The following is a 23,525-nucleotide window of genomic DNA, read 5'->3' as shown; positions in this document are numbered from 1 at the left end:
CTTATCTGAAATATTGTTAATAAGCAAGAGGATTGCATAATCCAGTGTATATTCATTAAAATATGAGCCAAGTGTTGGACTGTTGCATACTTCAAATGAGTTTAAACCTGTTTTGCAATGTTTACATTTAGGGATAGGCCCCACCCACGCAAATTTCACAGTGAATGGTAAACAATCAAATACAGATTCAGTTCCTAGATAGAAAGCCAAGGAAAGGTTGGAAGTGATTTAGCTTAAGGGGCAGTCTGAAGATTCAATAGAAATAGGCACTGGGCTCTGCTTAGGGCAATAGTTTGAAATACGTGTTTGTATCATTTCTGTTTGCAGATTTCATTCTAATCGTTACTGAAAACTGCTTCTGAAAGGAAATGGCTTGGCTTGGATTTGTTTTATTATTGTTGCTATTCATTCTTACAGTTTTATTCCTTTTCAAAATCCGTAATTCCCAGAGTAACAGTTCCCAAAATCTTCCACCTGGACCCAGGACCCTACCCATTTTGGGAAATCTGCACATAATGGATTGGAAGAGGCCTTATAAGACAATGACAAAGGTAAACCCGATGATTAACAATTATGAATGTTGTTTGCTAATGTGTATTGATGCTTATTTAAAAGTTTAGCAATTTACCAGGTTATCCAGTTAACTGAAATAAGATTGGTATGCTGCTTGCTGGTTCTAAGGAGTCTAAGGAAACCTGTAAAAATGACATTGACTTGGTGTTTGCATTAGTTTATACGTGCTGCAAAGATTATTCAAAGAAAAGTTAATAGGATACACATTTTTCTATGTTTATCTCAAACTTGAACAGATGGTTACAATTGCCTATGACTGTGTGGAGGAAGTAAAATGTAAATATCGTTGCACTAATATGTGTGTTAATATGATAATTTGTAGATTAACATATTAAGATATATTATTAGTTCAATGGCCATTGTTCAAAACCTTCTGCTGTATTTCCTGCTCCAGAGAATTTTTCCAAAATAGCTGAGAGAAAAACATAATATTGAACCTTATTTACAGGATTTTAATCCCAGCTTGAATATTGCAAGATTCAAAGAATTAAAGGATTAGAAATGTCCCTCCATTGCCACCGCCACCACCACCACCAAGGATTTGCTCTAATTCATTTATGGCCTGTTATAAAATTTTGAAATTTTTACAAAAGTGTATGAAATATTTGTTTAAAAATGGAAATCTCAGGTGTCATTATAAAGTATTTTTCAAAGGGGTTTTACACTAGATTTTTTAAATTTCTGATATTTTATATTGTTTATAAACTAAATTTAAAGCTGTTGCATTTATATAGAAGCAGATGAGGCTGTTCCTATTATGTACATTAATCTATCATATTTCAGACTGCTAAAAGGGAGAATATGTGATAAATGGTGCATTTTTTAAAAATCCTTCATCCATTGATAATATTCAGTTCATTGCTGAACATTTGAGCTAGTTTGAAGTTCCCATTCCTACAGCAGAAATTAAAACATTTGTAAACAGGATTACTGGGAGAGAATGAGTAGGAAACAATGTAACAAGATAGGAGCAAATCTGTTGATAAAGTAATCCACGTAATTTTTAAGTGCATCCCTGTTTTTGTTGTAAGTAGCCATTTTGATTGGAAGATCTCTACCAACCCTGTCGTCCTCTAGAATTAAAACAATACACTGGCAACCTTCAGCAATAATGAAAGATAGGAGAGAGGGTTCCACATCAGCTGAGGAAAATAACATATCACATCAAATCCAACATAAATGAATAATAATGTAATGAAAATGTGGTCCTTTAAAAACAGCTCTGTAGCTGTTTTAGGAGGCAATGGTTTCAGTCACTTCCTGTCACTTTAGGAAAGATTACAAACACCAAAATTTTCCTGATTTAGACACGGGACATATCTGAGAATAACTGCTCGCATTTTCTTTTCTAGGCGTTTCTTAAAACTGTTTCATTTTTCTTGAAGTGTTGGTGCTTGTGCACAACTGAGCAGTCAATGTGCAGTGTTGTGTGTGGAAAATCAAGAATAGTGCTGCATGGCGGGATAGAAATGAATATATCAGAAAATATTATTATTGAAAATGTTCTTGCCTAGCTAACTTTTTTAAAATTTTCCAAACCTTGACCAAGTTCTGACCTGAGTATCCAATGGGCAATAGTATTTGCACACTTGTTAAATAGAAGTATAATAACTTATAACATAAAAGAAAGAGGGGAAAAATCACCTCAGCCTTGGATTTATGAGACATGATTTGTAACAGAATTTTCCTTATGTGAGTCTAATTGTTGATCATCTGCTGAATTCCAGCTGTCAAAAGAATATGGCCCTGTTTTCCGTCTTCAAATGGGATGCCAGACAATGGTGGTGCTGACTGGCTATGAGACAGTGAAAGAGGCTTTGGTCGATCAGGCAGAGGCATTTACAGAGAGAGCCTCTGTTCCCATTTTTGAGGATTACGCGAAGGGTTTTGGTAAGTTATTTCATTCTGGTTCATAGTTGACACTCCTTGCAAAACTCTAATTCATATTATGTACATGTACTCCTCATTTAGCAACTCACTCAGATAGCAACTGTTTGCTAATACAATGGTAGTAAATGGTAGTAAACAGTAGTAAAAAAAACATTTTTCAACCAATGCACACACTTACACCCAAATTTCTTGCACTGAACTAAGAATAATGCTGGTGTTGCTGTACAAGAGAACTTTATCTAAATGAGATGGCAGGAACCAGTGGTGTTTGATCTTTGCATCTCTCTCTCTCTCTCTCTCTCTCTCTCTCTCTCTCTCTCTCTCTCTCTCTCTCTCTCTCTCTCTCTCTCTCTCTCTCTCCCTCTCTCCCCATTCCTTCCTTGTGATTCACATGATTTGTTTGGCAACCATGCCACATAGCAACCTTTTCACCAGAACTATTTACAGTTGATAAAAAAAGGATTACAACATTCTACATGTAAAATAGAATGTTGCACCTGAAGTTTTCATAGAGAGGTTACATCACAGAACTTGGACAGCTTCTGGAAATCACAACAGATTGACTTGACTTAATCCCTCAGTGCCAGCAGAGGAATCTAGAGAACAAAGGATATGGCAAATTTTTATTTATTAAATTTAATGGCCACCCATCTTACCACAGGATAACTCTGTAAGGAATAATTCTATTAACAGTAAGAATCCAACCCTTGAACATGTTTGTTTTACTTGTTTGCAAATTTGGGGTGCAGGAAACCCCAGTATTTTGTGCATGCATTGTTCTTTAGTTGCCTCAAATTATGGTACCTGAGAATTTGCACAGCTAAGTCACTAGTAAATGTTGGACTTAGCTGGTCCAATGTCTAAGGAAAGAAATGGGTGTTTCCCCCCACCTCCATTTGGATTATCTCCTATTTCTCCTTGCAAGAGACACCAAGGTATTTTCACATGCTGGACTGAAATCTTTACTCATCATAGGCATCTTAAACTTTAAACTTCACACTTAAGCAACCATCTGATGAGAGCATGAACACTGCATTTGCTATGCTGGAAGTAAATAAATGCTTTCCATACCCTTCATTTTTTATACTCTTCAGACAAATGCACTATAATGTGGGATTTTCCTGGTTCAAACTGATCTTCAACTTATTTCCAATTTAACCTCTTATTTAACCTCCAGGTATTATTCTTACTCATGGTGAGAACTGGAGAGTTATGCGGCGGTTTTCAATATCTGCATTACGGGATTATGGAATGGGCAAAAAGATTATTGAAGACAAAATCATTGAAGAATGCAGTGTCTTGATAAAAACATTTGAGACTTATGAAGGTGAGTTGGTATTCCCTCCTACAGACTTAGCAATTATCTTTCAGAACAATCCGTGTATAGAAAATCTAGAGGAACCTTTTCAAAAAAAATTGCCAAGAAGTGTGGTTTATGACAAATTGTTATACTAAGTTAGCTATTGAAGATTATAGAAGGATAAATTGTTTCCAATATGAGCACTATCTCTGTATATGAAAAGGTGTTAGGAATTGGACTTACTATTCCTCCAGGCTCTGGGTCAGTGATATTCACGTTATCCAATTAAGTAGAATAAATCAACAAGTTAAAAACCTAAGCACTAAACCAACACCATTCACCCAATTTTTGGCTGTCTAAGTGATCCAATTTCCTGTACCCTCTCATTCATTCCCACCCAGGCGTTCCTGTCCTTTTACATTCTCCCCATCATCACAAGATACATTGAGATAATTGCATAATTTCCTCTTAATTCTGGCTCAGAATTCTATTATTTTCATTACATGGAACATAATATGCAACTATCACTAATATATAAATTCTTATTATGATCCAACATGTTAGACATACCAAATTTTGAAAGAAGGAGGAATGAATATGGCTAATAAAAATTATCAATTATTATGGTAGCTTCTACCTTAATACTACATTTATTTTCACATTAACAATTCATTGTTTGCAATTAATAAATACCGTATTTTCTGGCGTATAAGACGACCCGGCGTATAAGACGACCCCCCAACTTTTGAGAAGATTTTCATGGGTTCAAAAGTCGTCTTATACGCCGGAAAATACGGTATCAAATCATCAGGATGCATTAAACTTGCCAAAACCTTTCTGGATTCCAGCAATATTTCCATATGTGTGTTTGGAAATACACTGGCCATGACCATCATCTGTTTTAGGAATTAGGTAGTAGAAACTGCATTAAGAAAATGTAACAACATAGCGGATATAAAATCTTCTGAAAAATATATCAAAATTTACATAACAAAATACATGTACATCCTTTTTACATAACAAAATACATGTACATCCTTTATAAGTCTAGTGTATATTAGCTCTTTTGACAATTTCAACTTATCTTCATGGTCTGGCACTCTCTATTCTAGATTACATGACTCTGTTAACTCACTCCTGGAATCATGGGTGGGAACTTAGGTCCTTAAACCATCTTATTGTAACAATTTCAAACTTTGCAAGGAATGGGTTCATTTTGAATAACAGCAGAAACAAACTATAGATAAAAGTGAGAATGCTTCCTCTCTGATGGGAAGAGCTGGGACTCTGCCCTTCACTATAGAGAGGGTAATTGTGCTCAGAAGCCTTAGATCAGTGATGGTGAACCTTTTAGAGACCGAGTGCCCAAACTGCAACCCAAAACCCACTTATGTATCATCGGGTGCCGGGTGGGCATGGCCCATTGGGTGGGTGTGGCCCATTGGGTGGGAGTGGCTGTGGTGGTAACAGCAGACTGGGTGGGACTAAAAAGTTCAACCAATGAATTCCAACTTTGAGAGATCTTTTTTTTTTCCTGTGAGAAGTTGAAATTGATTGATTGATTGATTGAACCTGTTTTGGGGTTTTTTGCACATGGCAGCAAAGGCCTAAAGTGAAAAGGTTTTATAAAACCCAGCTGAAGGCCTAGAACTGAGGTGATGGCATGTGTGCCCGCAGAGAGGGCTCTGCATGCCACCTGTGGCACGCGTGCCATAGGTTCACCACCACGGCCTTAGATCTACCGGTATTTGTTAAAGGTTTTTAGTTACTCATTTTATTCTTCATGCTGACAGTAAAATGCTCTATCCTTAGCTGTTCTTCCATTGCACATTCCACATAGGGATTAGAACGCTCCTGCTCCTTTTTACCTGTCATCAGAAATGTAACTGCTACTCAAAATTATGCATATCTTTAGCATAATATTAATGTGTAACTCCTTCAGGCTCAAAAGGATGGGTTACAGAGTTATTCTCTGGGTTACTGTCAATACATTTTAGCTCATAAACCTGCATTCTCCTACTATCTTCTATGCAGAGTACAAATTAGTTTCTATGATAAATGCTATGTATAAACAATCTTATCCTCAATATTAAGGTAATGGTGAGCTTATTCCTGGGATTCTTTCACAATCCTGTTTTAATTTATTGCTCATGACCAGGAAAGCCATTTGACCCAGCAACAATTCTGAATGCTGCAGCTGCCAATATCATAGTTTCTTTTTTACTTGGCAAGAGATTTGAATATGAAGATGCTACACTTCTAAGACTCCTGGAGTTAATCAAAGAAAATTTACACCTTACAGGAACCCCTGCTGTTTTGGTAATGTAATCTTTCATATGAAGAAAAACTTCATCCCTTTGGTTTGTAAAGGTTAATTCATGAGATTTGGATCTAATGAATTAGAAATTTTCATTAACCATTGCTCCAGCACCGATGTATTTTGTTGTTATTGTTGTTGTTGTTGTTGTTGTTGTTGAGGTTGATGATGATGATGATTTTATACAATGTTGAACAAACCTATTTGGATAAAAATGCTTTGAGATGTCTACCAGAGAATATATTCATAGTATTCAGCTCTCTTAATCTGCTACTTCTCTTATTATTCTATACTGTTCCAGGTGTATAATGCATTTCCCAAGTTGGGATTCCTTTTGGGTGCTCGTGAGAAAATAATGAAGAACCGAAAGGAATTCCATGATTTCATACAGGCCACTTTCCTTGAAAATCTCAAAGAGTTTGATGAAAATATCCAGACGAGTTTTATTGATGCATTTCTTGTTCGGCAGAAAGAGGTAACAAAGAATTTTAAGTATGCCAGGAATTATAAGTGATTTTATTTCTTTCATATGTTTTAAATATATTCTGGCTGGTGCCAGAAGATTTACAGCTGGTGAAAATCCTTGCTTTATAAATGTCCAGGAAATCTATTTCTAGGAGTGAAAGCAAGGAATGTGAGTATATGTCAGGACCCACCTCAATCCACATCTTAGGAAATAAGAACTCTTGGATGCAAGTTTGTCCAAAAGGAAATGTTTACTAGGATGAAATCGATTGTGGCAATACAAGACGGGATCTAACAGAGTTACATTTCAATCCTATATAAAGCATTCCCATTTCAGCCCCCTCCCCTCATCCATTTGGTCAGGCTCACATCATTTACTTAGGTGTCAGGCCCTTCCGTGGGAAAGGGAACTCTCCTTGTTTTTATTGTTATTGCTTCTTCCTTTTCAGCTGCAAATGGAGATGCAATCTCTCTCTCCCCCTGTCCCCCCCCCCAGATCAAAAGTTTCCTTGGTCTTTGAATCACAGCCTACTGCAATCTGAGTAACCATCCTCTCCCCCCCCTCGGAGAGATGGCAGAATCCCCAGAATAAACACAATATTCTACCCATACATTTATGAAATGTGATATAAATGGATTCTGACAGTATAGTTTGGACTTTGTGTAAACTTCTCATTCTCAGGTACTGTGGTGAGTATGAACTTGAAGCAAAAATAATAAACATTAATAACTTACACCAGCATGGGCACCACTAAACAGCCATGGCTGATTAAAACACTGATTTAAAACTTTATGAAACAACATTAAAGGGGGGCTGTAAGCACCTCTAGGATATGAGATTTCCCATTATTTGGCTGCTCCACATTTTCCTGAATTCCTAATAGGTGGCTCTCAGCAAGTCTTCTTGCAGCATCCTTGCTGGCTAACCAATTCACTGTTCTTGTGATATCTTTATGCATTTCTATTAAAGCTACTAGGGACGCAGTGGCTCAGTGGGTTAGGACGCTGAGCTTGTCGATCAGAAGGTCGGCAGTTTGGCGGGTCGAATCCTGAGTGCCGCGTAGCAGAGTGAGCGCCTGTTACTCATCCCAGCTTCTGCCAACCTAGCAGTTCTAAAGCACGTGAAAATGCAAGTAGAAAAATAGGGACCACTCCGGTGGGAAGGTAACAGCATTCCGTGTGCCTTTGGCGTCTAGTCATGCCGGCCACATGACCACGGAGACGTCCTCGGACAAGCGCTGGCTCTTCGGCTTTGAAATGGAGATGAGCACCGGCCCCTAGAGTCGGAAACGACTAGCACGCATGTGCGGGGGAACCTTTACCTTTACCTTTTTATTAAAGCTACTACAATGCTTGTACTCCTCTAACTGGAATTTTTCCCTGTAAAAAGCAACACTGGTACATTGTAGCAATTGAGCAAAGCAGCCACATGGGGGTCTCGCTTATCAATCACTTTTCTCAATCTCCAATTGTGGTCATAAATCGAAGATTATCTGTAATACCACTTCTACCTTCTCTCGTGGAGTGATAATTCTGGTAGGGAGATGGTTAGGTGGGCCCTTGGGAAGCAACCCTTTTATCTTTATGTATAAACATTTGGATATTAATTATTAAAATACGGGTTGGGATATGTGTTGAGCATTATTCCTATTGATATAAAAACTGATCAGTGCAGGAAAAGAGGAAGGCCATTCTCCCTTTTTTAGAAACTGTAATCTAAGCGAATCCATGGAAAAATGAAGGTGAGCTCTGATACCTGAAGTCTTTCTTCTTCATGTTAGCTAAAATAAAAATCACTCTTCATGAAAGAAAGTATTGACCTGCCATTTATTGAGAAGAACTGGCAGAGAAGGTGGGGGAAGTTAATCACAATTTTTTTTATTGAAAAGTTTTACAGTACATTTTTGAATACAAAACCCCTCCCCTCCCCCTCCCTTCTCCCCAAACCTCCCCAACTCTCCCCTCCCCTCCCCCCTCCCCGACTTCCCAGAGCTAAATACAGGGTATAAAAATACAAACATAATCTAAAATATGCAAACAACAATAAGATATTAAATTCTATCGCACTTTAACTCTTAATAAAATAACTACAAGCTAATTATACATCATATAAATCCACTACTTATTCAAATGCTAAGTGAAACTTTTTAGTCCCATATGTTGTGTCGGCAGATTAGCAGGGGAGTGGTTTGCCATCGGCGGGAAATCCCCGAGCAGGGGTTGGACGTTGTTTTCTCGGCGGGAGATTCCTAGCCGGGGGTTGGTTAGCGTCAGGTGGCTGTTGGACGTATATATGGCCACCCGGACGGGGATCCCCAGTTGGCTGCATGTGTATTAAATAAACGTTACTGTTATTCAACCTCGCTATGTGTGCTCGTCAATCCGAACATAACAAGTGGCGACAAAGGTGGGATAGACGACGGAACAGCGAAGGAAGCGGCGGGAAGCCAGCAACGCGTGAAGCGGGAAATTTGAATCACAGTCAACCAAAGTAGCCGATCACCACGAACGGAAGGAAGGAACATGGCACAAATCGGATCTCTGAAGGAATTCGACCCGAACTACCCCGAAGACTGGGAAGAGTACGTCGGCCAGGTCGAGGGATTCATGCTGGTAAATGGCATAACCGACGACCGGAAAAAAGTGGCTGCACTCCTCACCATTAGCGGCACACCAGTTTACCAGGTCACCGTAGGACTTTGCCAACCATTGCCGGTGTCCAGCATTTCGTACGCCGATCTGCTGGCCAAGCTAAAAGTTCATTTCACCCCAAAGAGGTTGGAACTTTACTGGAGGCAAATATTTGAGAAACGGAACCAGAAGCCGGGCGAGTCAATAACACAATTCGTGGCTGCAGTCAGGGAAGCAGCCCTGCGCTGCAAGTACGACAATTTAGAAATCAGAATCCGCGACAGAGTGGTCCTGGGGCTGCGAGACGAACAGTTACAAAATAGGATAATCGCGAAGCCCACAGGCAATCTGCAAGAAGTCCTAGACGAACTCCTTACTTACGAGTTGACCGGGAGATGAGACCCCCCCCACAACAGCATGGGCGCCACAGCAGAAATTAACCTAGAAAGCCATGTGGATGGTGGGGAGGTGGATTACCAGTGGGAAGCCGACGTCGACGAAATCGCCCGGAGTTTCGGGAAGATGGCGGCAAGACCCCCCCCGCGCAGATGGCCCCGACTGAGGAAAAAGACAACAACCTCCACCGCAACAAAGATCCCAGAGGGACAACCAAAGCCAACCTCGAGACCTTGAAGCAAGATGCAATAGCTGTGGTGGCAACCACCCCCGAGCAACCTGCCGATTCCACAACGCTAAATGCAGGAATTGCGGAAAAACGGGCCACATCCAAGCAATCTGCCGCGGCAGACCACGCGACAACCAGCTGCACGACATCGACGCATGGCCCACAGGTAAGGTATCCCCCAGACGTAGTAGCAGAGAGACCCTCAGACCTAAAGCACGCTCTTCCAACCGCGGGGAGGGGGTGGGAGTCAACCATATAGTGAACCCCAGGATCAACCACATTCTGAGGCCCAAACTAAAAATAGAAGTCTTGTTGCAGGGCATCCCCTGCAAGATGGAAGTAGATTTGGGGGCCTCAGTATCGATCATTTCGGGTAGAACTTTAAAATACATCGAAAGCAGAAGCGGCCAGAAAATCCCCCTGAGACCAACCTGAATCCAATTAGCTGACTTCCAAAAAACACCCATAAACATAAAAGGAAAGGCCACGGTCAGCATTAGTTACAAGGGATTCAGGGGCCCCTTAGATCTCTTGGTCACCGAAGGCCAGAGAACCAGCCTAGTAGGCCTCAATTGGTTCACGGCCCTCGGTATTTGGGTGGGGGGAATTAACACAATACACTGACGGACCCTCAAATCCGTCTGCGATAATTTCGCAGACGTATTTGATGGGTCATTAGGGAAATACAAAGGCCCCCCCCATTACCTTTAACTTGGATCCAGCAGTTAAACCCATAAGGCTTAAGGCCCGGAGGGTGCCATTCGCCCTGAAACAAAAAATTGAGGCTGAGCTAGATAAGCTAGTAGGCCAGGGCGTGCTGGAACCTGTAGAAGGAGGCCCTTGGGAGACACCAATCGTCACTCCCCTCAAACCGAATGGGAATGTGAGGATTTGTGCCGATTATAAAGCTACCCTTATCTTAGCAATGAAAAAACATGCTTACCCGGTCCCAACGGTGAAGCAGGTCCTCGCGACGATCCAGGACGGCGCCATCTTTGCCAAGCTTGACTTGGTGCAGGTGTATTTGCAACTTACTGTTTCTAAGGAAGCCGCCGAGGCTCAAACGATAGTTACCCACAAGGGGGCGTTTCGAGTTCACAGACTTCAATTCGGAATAGCTGCAGCTCCAGGCATCTTCCAAGAGGTGATGGAGAGGACCTTAAATGGCATACCTGGTGTATGCCCTTACTTTGATGATGTCCTGATTGCTGGAAAAACTGAAGAAATCTTAGCTGACAGGCTTGAACAGGTACTGGGGAAATTTAGAGATGCTGGGCTTAAGTTAAAAAGGGAAAAATGCTTTATAGGTGTTAAATCCACTGAATTTTTAGGATACAGAATAGATGCTCAGGGCATACATCCCACTGAGGGAAAAATAGAAGCAATTAAATTAGCCCCAGAACCCAAAAATAAGGCAGAGCTCCAAGCTTTCCTAGGTCTAATAAATTTCTATCACGCATTCTTGCCACATAAAGCAGCTATAGCTGAACCCCTCCACAGGCTGTTAGACAAAAAGACCCCTTGGCAGTGGCAAGAAAAACAAATTGAGTTTCCAAATGCTGAAGGACATATTGTCCAGCAGGTCCACTGTCACACATTTTATTGAGGACAAACCAATCTATCTTGCCTGCGATGCCTCACCTTATGGGGTGGGAGCAGTTATAAGCCACATGGATGCCCAGGGGCAACAGAGACCAATCGCATACTATTCAAGAACCCTAACCAAAGCTGAACGGAATTATGCGCAAATTGGCAGGGAAGCACTAGCCATAGTGGCTGGTGTTAAAAAGTTCCATGATTACCTTTACGGTAGGGACTTCACGATATATACAGACCATAAACCCCTATTAGGCCTGTTCACTACAGACAAACAGACATCCCAAATCATGTCCCCTAGGATGCTCAGATGGTCCATTTTTTTAGCAGCTTACACATTCACCATCAAACATAGGCCGGGGAAGGAGATGGGTCACGCTGATGCCCTTAGCAGACTGCCACTATTAGATACCGGCCCAGACCCAGCACCTGCAGGGCAAATCCTTTCATTACAAGAACTGCCTGAATGCCCACTGACTGCTAGGGACATCGCCTTAGCCACCAGTAAGGACCACATACTCAGCAGGATCGCAGCATGGGTCCAAGGGGGGTGGCCCAACAAGAACCCAGACCCCAAATTCACACCTTACTTCAGGAGGAAGGACGAAATGTCGTCACACCACGGGTGCCTATTGTGGGGAAATAGGGTTGTCATACCAGAGGGACAAAGGAAGGCAGTCATCGGGGAACTGCATGAGGGACACCCTGGGATAGTGCGAATGAAAGCCCTAGCCAGAAGTCATTTATGGTGGCCAGGGCTGGACAAGGCCATCAAGGAAAGAATAGCTGGGTGTTACCAGTGCCAGAGGGCTAGGCCTAAACAGACACACAATCCCGTACACAAGTGGGAGGTGGCTCGCAACCCATGGTCCCGCATACATATAGATTTCGCGGGACCATTCCAAGGCCTAATATTCTTGGTTGTAGTGGATAGCTACTCCCGGTGGTTGGAGGTCATGCCTGTAAAGTCCATGACTTCCGCCAAAACTATACAGGTTCTGCAGGGACTCTTTGCCACACATGGGTTACCCGACGTGCTTGTCTCCGATAATGGGCCACAATTCACATCTAATGAATTTCAGGATTTCCTCAAGGCCAACTGGATTAGGCACGCGACATCGGCACCCTTCCACCCCTCCTCCAACGGATTGGCTGAGAGAAACGTCAGGATGACCAAGGAAGCACTGAAAAGGATCATCCAAGGTGATTGGCACCAGAGACTGGCCAAGTTCCTGTTGGCTCAACATACGACACCCTGCACGGCCACGGGGAAAAGTCCAGCAGAGATGAGGTGGGGCAGAAGGTTGACAACTAAATTAGACAGACTCCACCTGGACAGGCTACCTGTGGAACCTGAACTGGACAGTGCAACCAGGTCTCTGAACATCGGAGACTTAGTGTGGGCCAAGAACTATGGGCAGGGGGTTAAGTGGACACAGGGGGTTGTCATTGACAAAACGGGGCCTCTATCTTACATCATAGAGGGGGAAGGGGACCGGCTGATCAGGAGACACATTGATCAACTGAGGAAAAGGTCTCCTGAATTCTTGCAGGTGGCAAATGGCAAGGATGTCCAAACACACAACGTCAATAACAGACAGGACCAGAGGGTCATAGCACCAGGTGGGGGGGGCAGAAACGCAACCCAGAGAGGCGGAACCATCCCCTCAGGGGAACATGACCCCACAGTCATCGGCACTCATAGTAACACAACAACCCACAGGTGCTCCACCAACAGTTACATCCCGACAGTCTGAAAGGCCTGACGGGGAAACAAATAACAGAGTGGAAAGTCCACCAGGGAGATACCCTGCCAGAGTTCATAAGTCACCAAATTACTTAAAGGACTATGTTAAATAATAACACTTATCTGGGGGGGAAGGGGTGTTGTGTCGGCAGATTAGCAGGGGAGTGGTTTGCCATCGGCGGGAAATCCCCGAGCAGGGGTTGGACGTTGTTTTCTCGGCGGGAGATTCCTAGCCGGGGGTTGGTTAGCGTCAGGCGGCTGTTGGACGTATATATGGCCACCCGGACGGGGATCCCCAGTTGGCTGTATGTGTATTAAATAAACGTTACTGTTATTCAACCTCGCTGTGTGTGCTCGTCAATCCGAACATAACACCATATTTATTCTGAAGATATCTATCCATCTCTTCCACTCCACAGTATATCTCTGTTGCAATTGATCTTTCAAATACGCTGAAATCTTTGCCATCTCCGCCAAGTTAGAAACTTTTAAAGTCCATTCTTCTATAGTCGGCAGTTCTTCCTTCTTCCAATATTGTGCTACTAAAAGTCTCGCTGCCAGTTAATCACAATTTTTCTCCAAACTCATTCCTGGTTGTTCCATTGCCACCATTCACTGGAACATAACGTGCAACAGTCACTAGGCATAGGCATTTCCATACATAGCCCCAGCAAAAGAGTTCATGTATTCTGACATATATTTCTGCCCTTTCTATGGTAATTAATCCTAATTTTAATTTCCCTGCATATACTGATAAATGCTAATCTACAAGATCAAGCTGTCTTCATTTACATCAATTTCCTTTTCCATTTTCCCTTAAATTCCAAAACAGGAAACATTTTAATTTTTCTTTATTTCAATTCATTCAGTACTTCATGGTCTTTCCCATATGTTTCTCACTATCACAACTAACAGTCTTCTTTAGCCCTGGCCATAAAGAGATGGGCCCATAAACCCTAGTATCCATCAGGAGATTTTGTCAGTCAAGACCTTGACATAATTCTTTGTGGCAGAATACAAGTTTCAAGGTTCCCTGCTAAATCATAGAACACAAAACCAGCCACTTTGGGCACATTTTAGTCAGCATGCCACAAACACAACCGAAGGTCAGTTTTGCTGCATTTAGGATCTCAAACTACGATCTCTAATTTAAAGTCTATTTTGCAACCACTCTACTATTTCTGCAACCCAATACAGATAGTCCTTGAATTATGGCAGCAATTCAAACTGTAATTTCTGTTGCTGAGCAATGGTTGTGAAGCACAACCTAATTGCTTAGCAATGGATATCCCTGCAGTTCCAATTGCCATTTTTAATTGAATTGAAGTGGTTGTTAGGCGAGGACTTCCTCAAAACTTCCTATGGCTTCCTACAACCAAAGTCAGGGTAGAAGATGCAGGAAGTTGCACATCTCAGGAGGCTTCCAACCAACTGAAAAGGTGGCAGGTATCTGCTGCCAGGTATGGGATGACATGCAGGGGTACACAGGTGGCTGGAGCAGAACACTGCAAGCACAGAATGGCTTGGGATGGTTGCTGTCAGATGGAGAGAGACTGAGGATGTGCATGGGATTGTGGGGAAAGATGCTCAGGAGCACATGTGGGTGCACAAGAGTGCAAGAGAGGGGGAGTCGAGGATTGGGAAGGAGCGTGGTGTAGGAGGTACATATGTGACATATTCAGGATGCCTATATTCTGCTTTAGTTTGTTTATATAAGCAAAAATCTAGTGTTTAGATTTAATCATGCTCATAATCACTATAAATATATTATTTGATAGGATTATTATCAATAGCGGGAGGAAAAGCTAAGATTTGTTGCAGATAAGCAACACACTGTTCTCCAGTTTTTGTGAACTACAACTCTCAAAATCTCCTGACGCTGGAAATTTGGAAGCCACTGGAACATCTGTTCATGTATGTAGATTGTAGAAATACATTGAATTTCCTTGATACCATTTCTTTATACTCTTCAGGAGAATAAGAAGTCAACAAATATCTATTTCCATAATGATAACCTTATAGCTCTTGTGGATAATCTATTTATTGCTGGCATGGATACAACTTCAAACACTTTGTGTTGGGCCATACTCCTAATGATGAAGTATCCAGAAGTTCAGAGTAAGCAGTTTTCATTTGACTGGATTTCAATAAAAATATATAATTACTTGACAAATAATAAGCAGGTGGGAAAACAAGAAGCAAGAATAAGTTGCCCTACCTATTTATATTTGAAGGAATTAATGTGATGTGAGAGTGAATATAAGATGGCATCATATGAAGGGTTCACACGTGTACTTACAGAGATTTCTGAAAGGTGCACCAGCATTATGCACCTATCACCTCCCATTACTGCTGAATATGAGCTAAGACTGAAGACAGGTTTCTGCTAAGAAAGATACATTCCAAGCACAATCCTCCCTTAACTGATTTCTTCTATCTCACTAATCATTTCATACTTCCTATAACTTAAACTACAAATAATCAGTGATTAATCAACATTTTTCTGCATGGACATAATCATAGAATAAGTCATATAGTGAATAAAAGGGGGGAAAGTACATAAAGTACATAACCCACCATAAACAGTCCAGGTCATAAACAATAGCAACAGTCCAAAGAGTAATCCAAATACAAAGTCTTCTTACCGGTCCAGAGGTCAATACACAGTTCAGGTTTACAACAATAGTAAACCAACAGCAGAGCAAAAACAGTAACAATAGAGATCAGTGAATTCAGAGAGAGAGAGAAGCTACGTTCCTAGCTTCCTCTTATGGCCATGAGAACACTTACACACCCATTGGCCAATTAACAACTTAAAGCCATAGCATTATGGTTAATATATTTTCAACCCAACATTGTAGGCTAACACCATATGCCTAACACTTATATCATAAATTATTATCTTCAGATCTGTACTATAAATGTACTTTAGAATTTTTGCATAAATTCCCATTTGAATCAAAATTCAAATTATGGAATCATCTTGACGTGATTCTATTCCCCCAGGGAAAGTCCAAGAAGAAATTGCAAAAGAGATTGGGGTTCGTCAGCCAAGGACAGAAGACCGAGTCAAAATGCCTTACATCAATGCAGTAATTCATGAAATTCAAAGATTTGCTGATATTGTTCCAACCAATTTGCCCCATGCAACCACCAAGGACATAACTTTCAAAGGTTTCTTCATTCCCAAGGTGATTGCTGTGAAATAATCCCATTGTTAATGTTCCAATCTTTCTTTGTACAGTATAAACAATTTATGACCATAACTGAGTCCACAGTTTTAATCATAAGTCATGATGGACGTAAAGCACATCACCATTTGACCACACCCAATTTTATGACCTTTTTTGTAGCAGTCATTAAGCAAACACTTTATGACCAAAGTGAATGCCATAGTCTTAAGTGAACCCAGTATTCACTATAGCACATTTTCAGCCAGAAACTGGAAGTAAATGGTGGTTTCTAGCAAAAATATAAATTGCAATCATGGGAGGCTGCAAACAACCATAAATGTGGGCTGGTTGCCAAGTACCCAAAATATGGCTATGTGACCATAATGGGTGGGGAGGGAAGCAGGACATTGGGGCTTTGAATCTGAATTGTTTTTCAGGGTCTGTTGTAAGCTCAATCAGTTGCTAACTGACTGGTTGTAAACCAAGGATTCCCTATATGTAAAATGCAGCTTTAAGACCTGTTGAACACTGAATGTAGCCAATAATCTATTGCCTATTTTTTCCTTAAACTTTTTTGAACTAGCATATTTCTCCATGCACAGTATTTATTATATTATTAATACCATAGCGTATTTAAGTATATAATACTATAGTATATTTAAGTACATTTATTATACTAAATACTATACTATACTATTACACATAGTGATTATGTGTGTAACTGCCATTTCTCTTCTTTAAAAAAGTTTCGACCATAAAGGATTTATTTTCCTTGCAGTCATGTGGTTGTTAGCTCTCTTTGTAAGAGTCGTTGAGCCTCTTTCCATTCTCCACCATTCAGTCAAAACTGAAGAAGCTTCTTGGATGAGAAGTGAAATGTCTTCTAGCAAAACAAGAAAGTCCAGTTGCCTTTCAAAAGAAAGCACCTCTGGGACTCTATCAAAGCATTAAACCTAATCAGGGCAAATTATCTTTTTTTATTTAGTGGGAGAATTTGGCACTGATAAGCTGTTGCAGACAAAAGAATGGAAATTCAAGAGGATATACTTTTTTTTCAAAAAGACATAAATCCTTTTCAAGATTTGATATAATGTAGATTTCAAAGGGCCGATAAGATAGACTAGGTGGACATTTTACCAAAGACCTTTTCTAACTGCAATGCAGTTAATTTAACAGTTAAAATAAAACCTATTTCTTTTAGATGGAGATTGATTGAAGCAATACTTCAGAAAGAATGGATTGTGTAGTACTGTAAAAAAAACCTAAATGAAGTTTCTGATAATAATTTGGATAAAAATACAGAGGTAAAGCCTATGACACCAGCAAGGCTATAGCTCAGGGTATTTTGTTCACTATAATTCACACACAAAAAATGCACAGTAAATTAGAAGAATTTTTTTAAAAGGATGACTAATAGAAAGCCCCAACAGATTCCACTATTGTATATCAAATTAAGTTTTTATAACAACTATCTATGTTAACTATGAGAGAAATAGAAACTAAATTAAAATATGTGAAGCAGAAATGTTTTGAGTTTCCTAAAAAGTCAGGAAATTGTTGGCTTGAAAATTGAGAAAACAGCAAGAAAAGAAAACTATATTAAGGATTCAGGATGACAATACAACATTGATAGATAATGTTAGTATAAATAAATCCTTTCATGATTTTATTTACACTTACATGAAAGGCAAGAAGAGCTATTGGAAAATATTGATGAATGCCTGGTTTACAGGATTTACAAAAACTCACATAAACTCAGAAATAAATAATGAACAATCCCATAATAACTTTCAAAATATTGGAAGTTATAAAGAAAATTTTAAAAGGCAAGAAACCAGAGCCAGATGGACTGTCATGTTTATATCACAATTTATGTTCTGAATATCTACTTTTATTGCCATTAAATAATTTGATGGATTTGCCTTATAATAATAAACCTTTATTGTCAAAGTACAACATGTGTACATTGAAATTAGCTGAGCCTCCCCCCGTGCTCTCTCCCCCCAACACACAGTGACAACAAACCCTCCATCCCACCACAGTATGTGAACCAACTACACCACACACTGGCCTCCCAAGTCAATTCTGCATAAGATTATGTCCCATTTAAAAGCCTAACAACCCACGGGTAAAAGCTATTTTTCAGCCTGTTGGTACGGCTGGCTATATTCCTATATCTCCTACCGGATGGTAGGAGAGTAAAGAGGTCCAGGGTGTGAGTCATCCCTGAGAATCTTCCTCACTCTTCCAAGGCAACGAGGCGATGTCATCCAGTGGTGTCAGGGAACAGCCCACAATGTCTTGTGCTGTGCTCACTGCCCTCTGTAATACTTTCCTGTCCACGGCTGTCAGACCAGCATACCAAACCACAATACCATACGAGAGGACGCTCTCTATAGTAGACTGGTAAAAGAGGGTCATTAGCTGTTGTTCTACCCTGTTCTTCCGCAAGACCCTAAGAAAGTGAAGTCTCTGTTGGGCCTTTCTAGCCACCTGAGTTGTGTTAACTTTCCAGGTCAGATCTTCACAGAGGTAGACTCCCAGAAATTTAAAGGAGGAAACTCTCTCTACACAGTTCTCTCCGATGTGAAGTGGGGCAGGTTCCTCCTTTTTTCTCCGAAGAAAAAGAAGAACAAGATTTAACTTCAGATTTTACAGTATTTTACTCATGATGATAAATGTGGATTTCTACCTAGAGGACAACTAAGGAACAATATGAGAAACAAGTAGCACTAATCTTTTTGGTTGCTAAGAAAGCCTTTGATAATTTGAACTGGGATTTTATGTTCAGCATTGTGGAAGGTATGGCCTTTGGGAATAATTCTCTTGGAGGGATTGTCTACTTATATATCCCAGAAAGCATATATTACTAGTTTTAATACTACAGGAACCCCAGAGTGGTATAGAACATATAATGAAGAAACTGAAACATTTGGGCATATTAGCTGGTTTTAAAATTAATCAACGGGACAGAAAGATGTTGACTAAAATATAAGGCCAAAGGATGAAAAAATAGAGAAAAATATTAAATATTTAGGGTCACATTGACCAATACGAATTACATGTTGTTTCAGAAAAACTATTTTAAAACATGGAATGAGGTTAAAAAGAACTTGGCAAGGTCATACAAATTAAACTGTTGCTATTGGGTAGAATTTTGGTTATTAAGATAAATGTCTTACTGTTATTTCAAGCTATACTAATGTTTTCAACTGATTTACTTTTAAAACAATGGCATAAAATTTCATTATAATAATTTCTACAATAATGTGTTAAATGGAAAACACTCTTCTTATATTTTGTTTAGGGCATGTACATTGCTCCATTGCTCACTTCTGTGCTCCATGATGAATCCCAGTGGGAGAAACCTCTTGAATTCTATCCTGAGCATTTTCTTGACTCTGAAGGAAAATTTGTGAAAAAAGATGCATTCATGCCTTTTTCTGCAGGTAACATCACTCTATATATGTGAAAAACTATCCTTGAAAGAATTTCAGTGCAGCAGGATAGTTAGGAGGGTTCATTATGTATTTAAGATTATAATTATTCCTTTGAGGCAACTCAACTATGAAAAGCCATCTAAAATAGTTTAAGAAACCAATAACCCCTGCTTTTTTGCCATCTATGCTTTCTTTCAGGTCAGAGAGTATGTGCTGGTGAGAACCTTGCCAAAATGGAGCTCTTCCTCTTCTTTACCAGCCTCCTTCAGAGATTTACCTTCCAGCCACCCCCAGGAACATCTAAAGATGACCTGGACCTGACTCCTTGTATTGGGCTTATCACCCCTCCCATGCCTTACAAGACCTATGCTGTGTTATCTTGATCTGGCAAAAAAAAAGTTGTAACAAGCTGTTTTTCCCAACCTTTAAATGGCTTTACTTTGACAGAAAGGTAAACTCTGACAATCTGATCTATATTATATTATATTATATTATTATATTATATCCGTATATACTTGAGTATAAGTCGACTCGAGTATAAGCCGAGACCCCTAATTTTACCCCCAAAAAACTGGAAAAAGTTATTGACTCGAGTATAAGCCGAGGCTGGAAATGCAGCAGCTCACGGTAAATTTCAAAAATAAAAATACAGGTAGATAACAATAAAATTGCTTTAATTGAGGCATGTGGAAAAGAGGGTCAACAAAAACAATATATTATCAGTATATTCAACAAAAACAATATATAACATTAAAGTATTAACAATAACTTTAAATGTACAAAAACCTTAACTCAATAAGCAACCAAGCTAAAACACAAGCATCAAAATCGTTCAAAACTGGATTCCTCCTCCTCATCTGTATGTCCAAACAGAGCTTCAGCTGTAGCTGGTGTGAGGTTATCATCATATACATTGTCACAGAGTTCGCAGTCATAACTATCACAGCTGTTGTCCTCATACAAAGCACTGTCTTCACTGCCATCCATAGCATTACTTATGCCACATTTCTTGAAGGCGTGCTTCACCATGTCCTCTGGAATCTCTTCCCATGCATCACGAACCCACTTTGCTATCAGTTCTATGTCAGGCTTCATCATATTTCCACCTTTTGTTAGTCGGGCTTGACCAGATGACATCCATTCGCACCACATCTTTCGCACACGGTCTTTGAAAGGTTTATTTAAACACACATCTAAGGGCTGTAATACAGTTGTAAGCCCACCTGGAATAACGGCTAAAGTAACTTGAGAAGACTTTGCCAATATTTTTATGTCATCAGATGTGTGGGCTCTGAACATATCCCAAACTAGCAATGATGGTTTTTTCTTTAAGGCTGCTCCTGGTCATCCGTTCCAAACTTCTTCCAGCCACTTTTTTGTTCCATCTTCATCCATCCAGCCTTTAACATGTGCGCGCACTGTAATTCGTGGTGGGAAATTGACCTTTTTAGGCAAGGTCTTTCTTTTAAAAATAATGACAGGCCGCAGCTTAGTTCCATTAGCCAAACATGACAGAACGACTGTAAAATGGTTTTTCTCATTACCTGTGGTTCTGAGTAAAACAGTTTTGTCTCCCAAACTTGCCACGGTTCTGTTGCTTGGAAGATCAAAGGTCATAGGTGTTTCATCCATATTCCCAATATCTCCCAGGTCATAGTTATGGATCTTTCTTTGTTTTATGATGAATGAATGGAATGACATCACTTTTTCATCAAGGTCTTTTGGCAACTTCTGTGAAATCTTTGTTCTTTGCCGCAAACATAGGCCATACCTATTCATGAAGCCAGTACACCATCCTGCTGACGCAACAAAATTTTCAATGCCTGGTGCTTTTAATTTGTCATCTTTAGCCATTTGAAGGGCACGTAAGCGAATTCCCATGCGTGTTACGCAGTTAACCATTTTGACGATACTCCATAACCCATTTATGCAATTCAGTCTCTAGAGCCCCATATGGAGTTGTTAAACCACGTAGAGCTTTTTTTGCCTTTGGAATCTTTTCCAAGTCAGCTTTCATTTTCCGCCACTCCCTCACTTGTTTTTCATCAACACCAAATTCCCTACTTGCAATACTGTTATTGCTTTTTTCTGCTCTTGACACAACCTTTAGTTTGAAAGCAGCTTCGTATGACCTGCGTTTTTGTTTTGGTGCAGGATTAGAAGTACTGGGATCCATTTCTAACAGGGGGAAAAAACTTAAAAAAAATGCCATACCATAAAATAAAAATATACCGTAAACCCAACTCTAAAAATACTGTAACTAGAGTACAATCAAAATAAAGCTCTATCTGCTCCTCCCCCCCCAAAAAAATATAATTTGACAATATATATGTGTATATTATGTCATATTTGCAAAGAACTTTTATGTCTGAAGAAAAGAACTGCGGTGTCTTCAAGCAATGCTTTGCAATTGTGACACTACAAAAATAAACAATCATTTATTGTAACTGCTTTGGAGTGTGAGCAGCAATTCTGGGACTGTAGCAGTGGAAGCTTCAGCTATTTCCACAACCACCTAACCAATTTTACCATAATTAAAATTAAATTCCTTTCAGGAGTGCGATGGGACTGTATACACATAAACACGAATAGAAAACCGATACTTTTTTTACATACATCTATCTATCTATCTATCTATCTATATTTATTTTAATCTATATATATATACACACACATATATATATATATACACATATGCATATACCGTATATATATTGCTCGTTTGCGTCCGGGGTTCATGCTAGTCCAGGGGTCGGCAAGCTGAAACAGTGAAAGAGCCACTTGGAACTGGTTCCCTCACAAAAGAAAAAACTGGGAGCCGCAAAAAAGAGTGCACATGCGCACGCATGCGCAAAACAAGAGGCTGATCAGCAGCCGGGTGTATGCGTCCTCCTGGGAGCTCTGGCAACTCCGTAAGGCCAGCCCCAAATTTCACAAGTGGAAATTGAGGGAGATTGCCAGGAACATGAGATCAGCGTTTCTCAGCCCGCCCTGATCTCGCCCTTCTTGCAATCTCCTTCTTTCTGTTTCAGCTTGCTTTCGGCTACTTTTCTTTTGGGGGATCCAGCCTCTGCTGCCCCCTTCTATCAACAGCTAGATGCCCCGAAAGAAAAGCAGCCGAAGGTAGCAGCTCTTCAAGTTTCCGCCAAGAGAATGGGGCAGCGGAGGCTGGATCCCCCGAAAGACATCTCTGCTGAGATGAGAGAACGGGGTGGCAAGCCGCCGAGAGAATGGGGCGGTGGAGTGCTCCGCCGAGAGAATGGGGTGGCTTGCTGTTCTCTCGGTGCAGCATGGCAGAGGCTGGATCTCGCGAAAGAAGTCTCTGCTGAGAGAATGGGCGGCAAGCCTCCACCACCCCATTCTCTCAGCGGAGCGCTCCACCACCCCATTCTCTCGGCAGCTTGCCACCCCGTTCTCTCATCTCAGCAGAGACGTCTTTCGGGGGATCCAGCCTCCACCACCCCATTCTCTCAGCAGAGCGCTCCACCGCCCCATTCTCTCGGCAGCTTGCCACCCCGTTCTCTCATCTCAGCAGAGACGTCTTTCGGGAGATCCAGCCTCTGCCATGCTGCACCGAGAAAACAGCAAGCCGCCCCATTCTCTCGGCGGAGCACTCCAGCCCCCCATTCTCTCGGCGGCTTGCCACCCCGTTCTCTCATCTCAGTGGAGACTTCTTTCGGGGGATCCAGCCTCTGTCGCCCCCTTTTCTCAGCTGGGCTCTGCCGAGACAAGAGAATGGGGCAGCAAGCCGCTGAGAGAATGGGGCAG

At 40.8% G+C, this 23,525-nt stretch overlaps 1 protein-coding gene across 1 annotated transcript; it reads left to right on the top strand.

Annotated features, from left to right (window-relative positions):
• Positions 1–368: 368 nt before the first annotated feature.
• On the top strand, positions 369–20,140 carry LOC310650684 (cytochrome P450 2K1-like; the record flags this gene model as incomplete). Its single annotated transcript, XM_083380269.1, has 9 exons — positions 369–551; positions 2,301–2,463; positions 3,641–3,790; positions 5,922–6,082; positions 6,382–6,555; positions 15,118–15,262; positions 16,151–16,335; positions 19,625–19,766; positions 19,956–20,140. The coding sequence occupies 9 exons, from the start codon at positions 369–371 to the stop codon at positions 20,138–20,140; spliced, it is 1,488 nt and encodes a 495-aa protein (XP_083236395.1).
• Positions 20,141–23,525: the final 3,385 nt, after the last annotated feature.

The sequence above is a fragment of the Vipera ursinii genome (assembly GCF_947247035.1).
Source record: "Vipera ursinii genome assembly, contig: scaffold_183, whole genome shotgun sequence".
Classification (NCBI taxonomy): Eukaryota; Metazoa; Chordata; class Lepidosauria; order Squamata; family Viperidae; genus Vipera; species Vipera ursinii.
The sequence above is the reverse complement of the archived record's forward strand: the minus strand, read 5'-3'. Positions and strand labels throughout refer to the sequence as shown.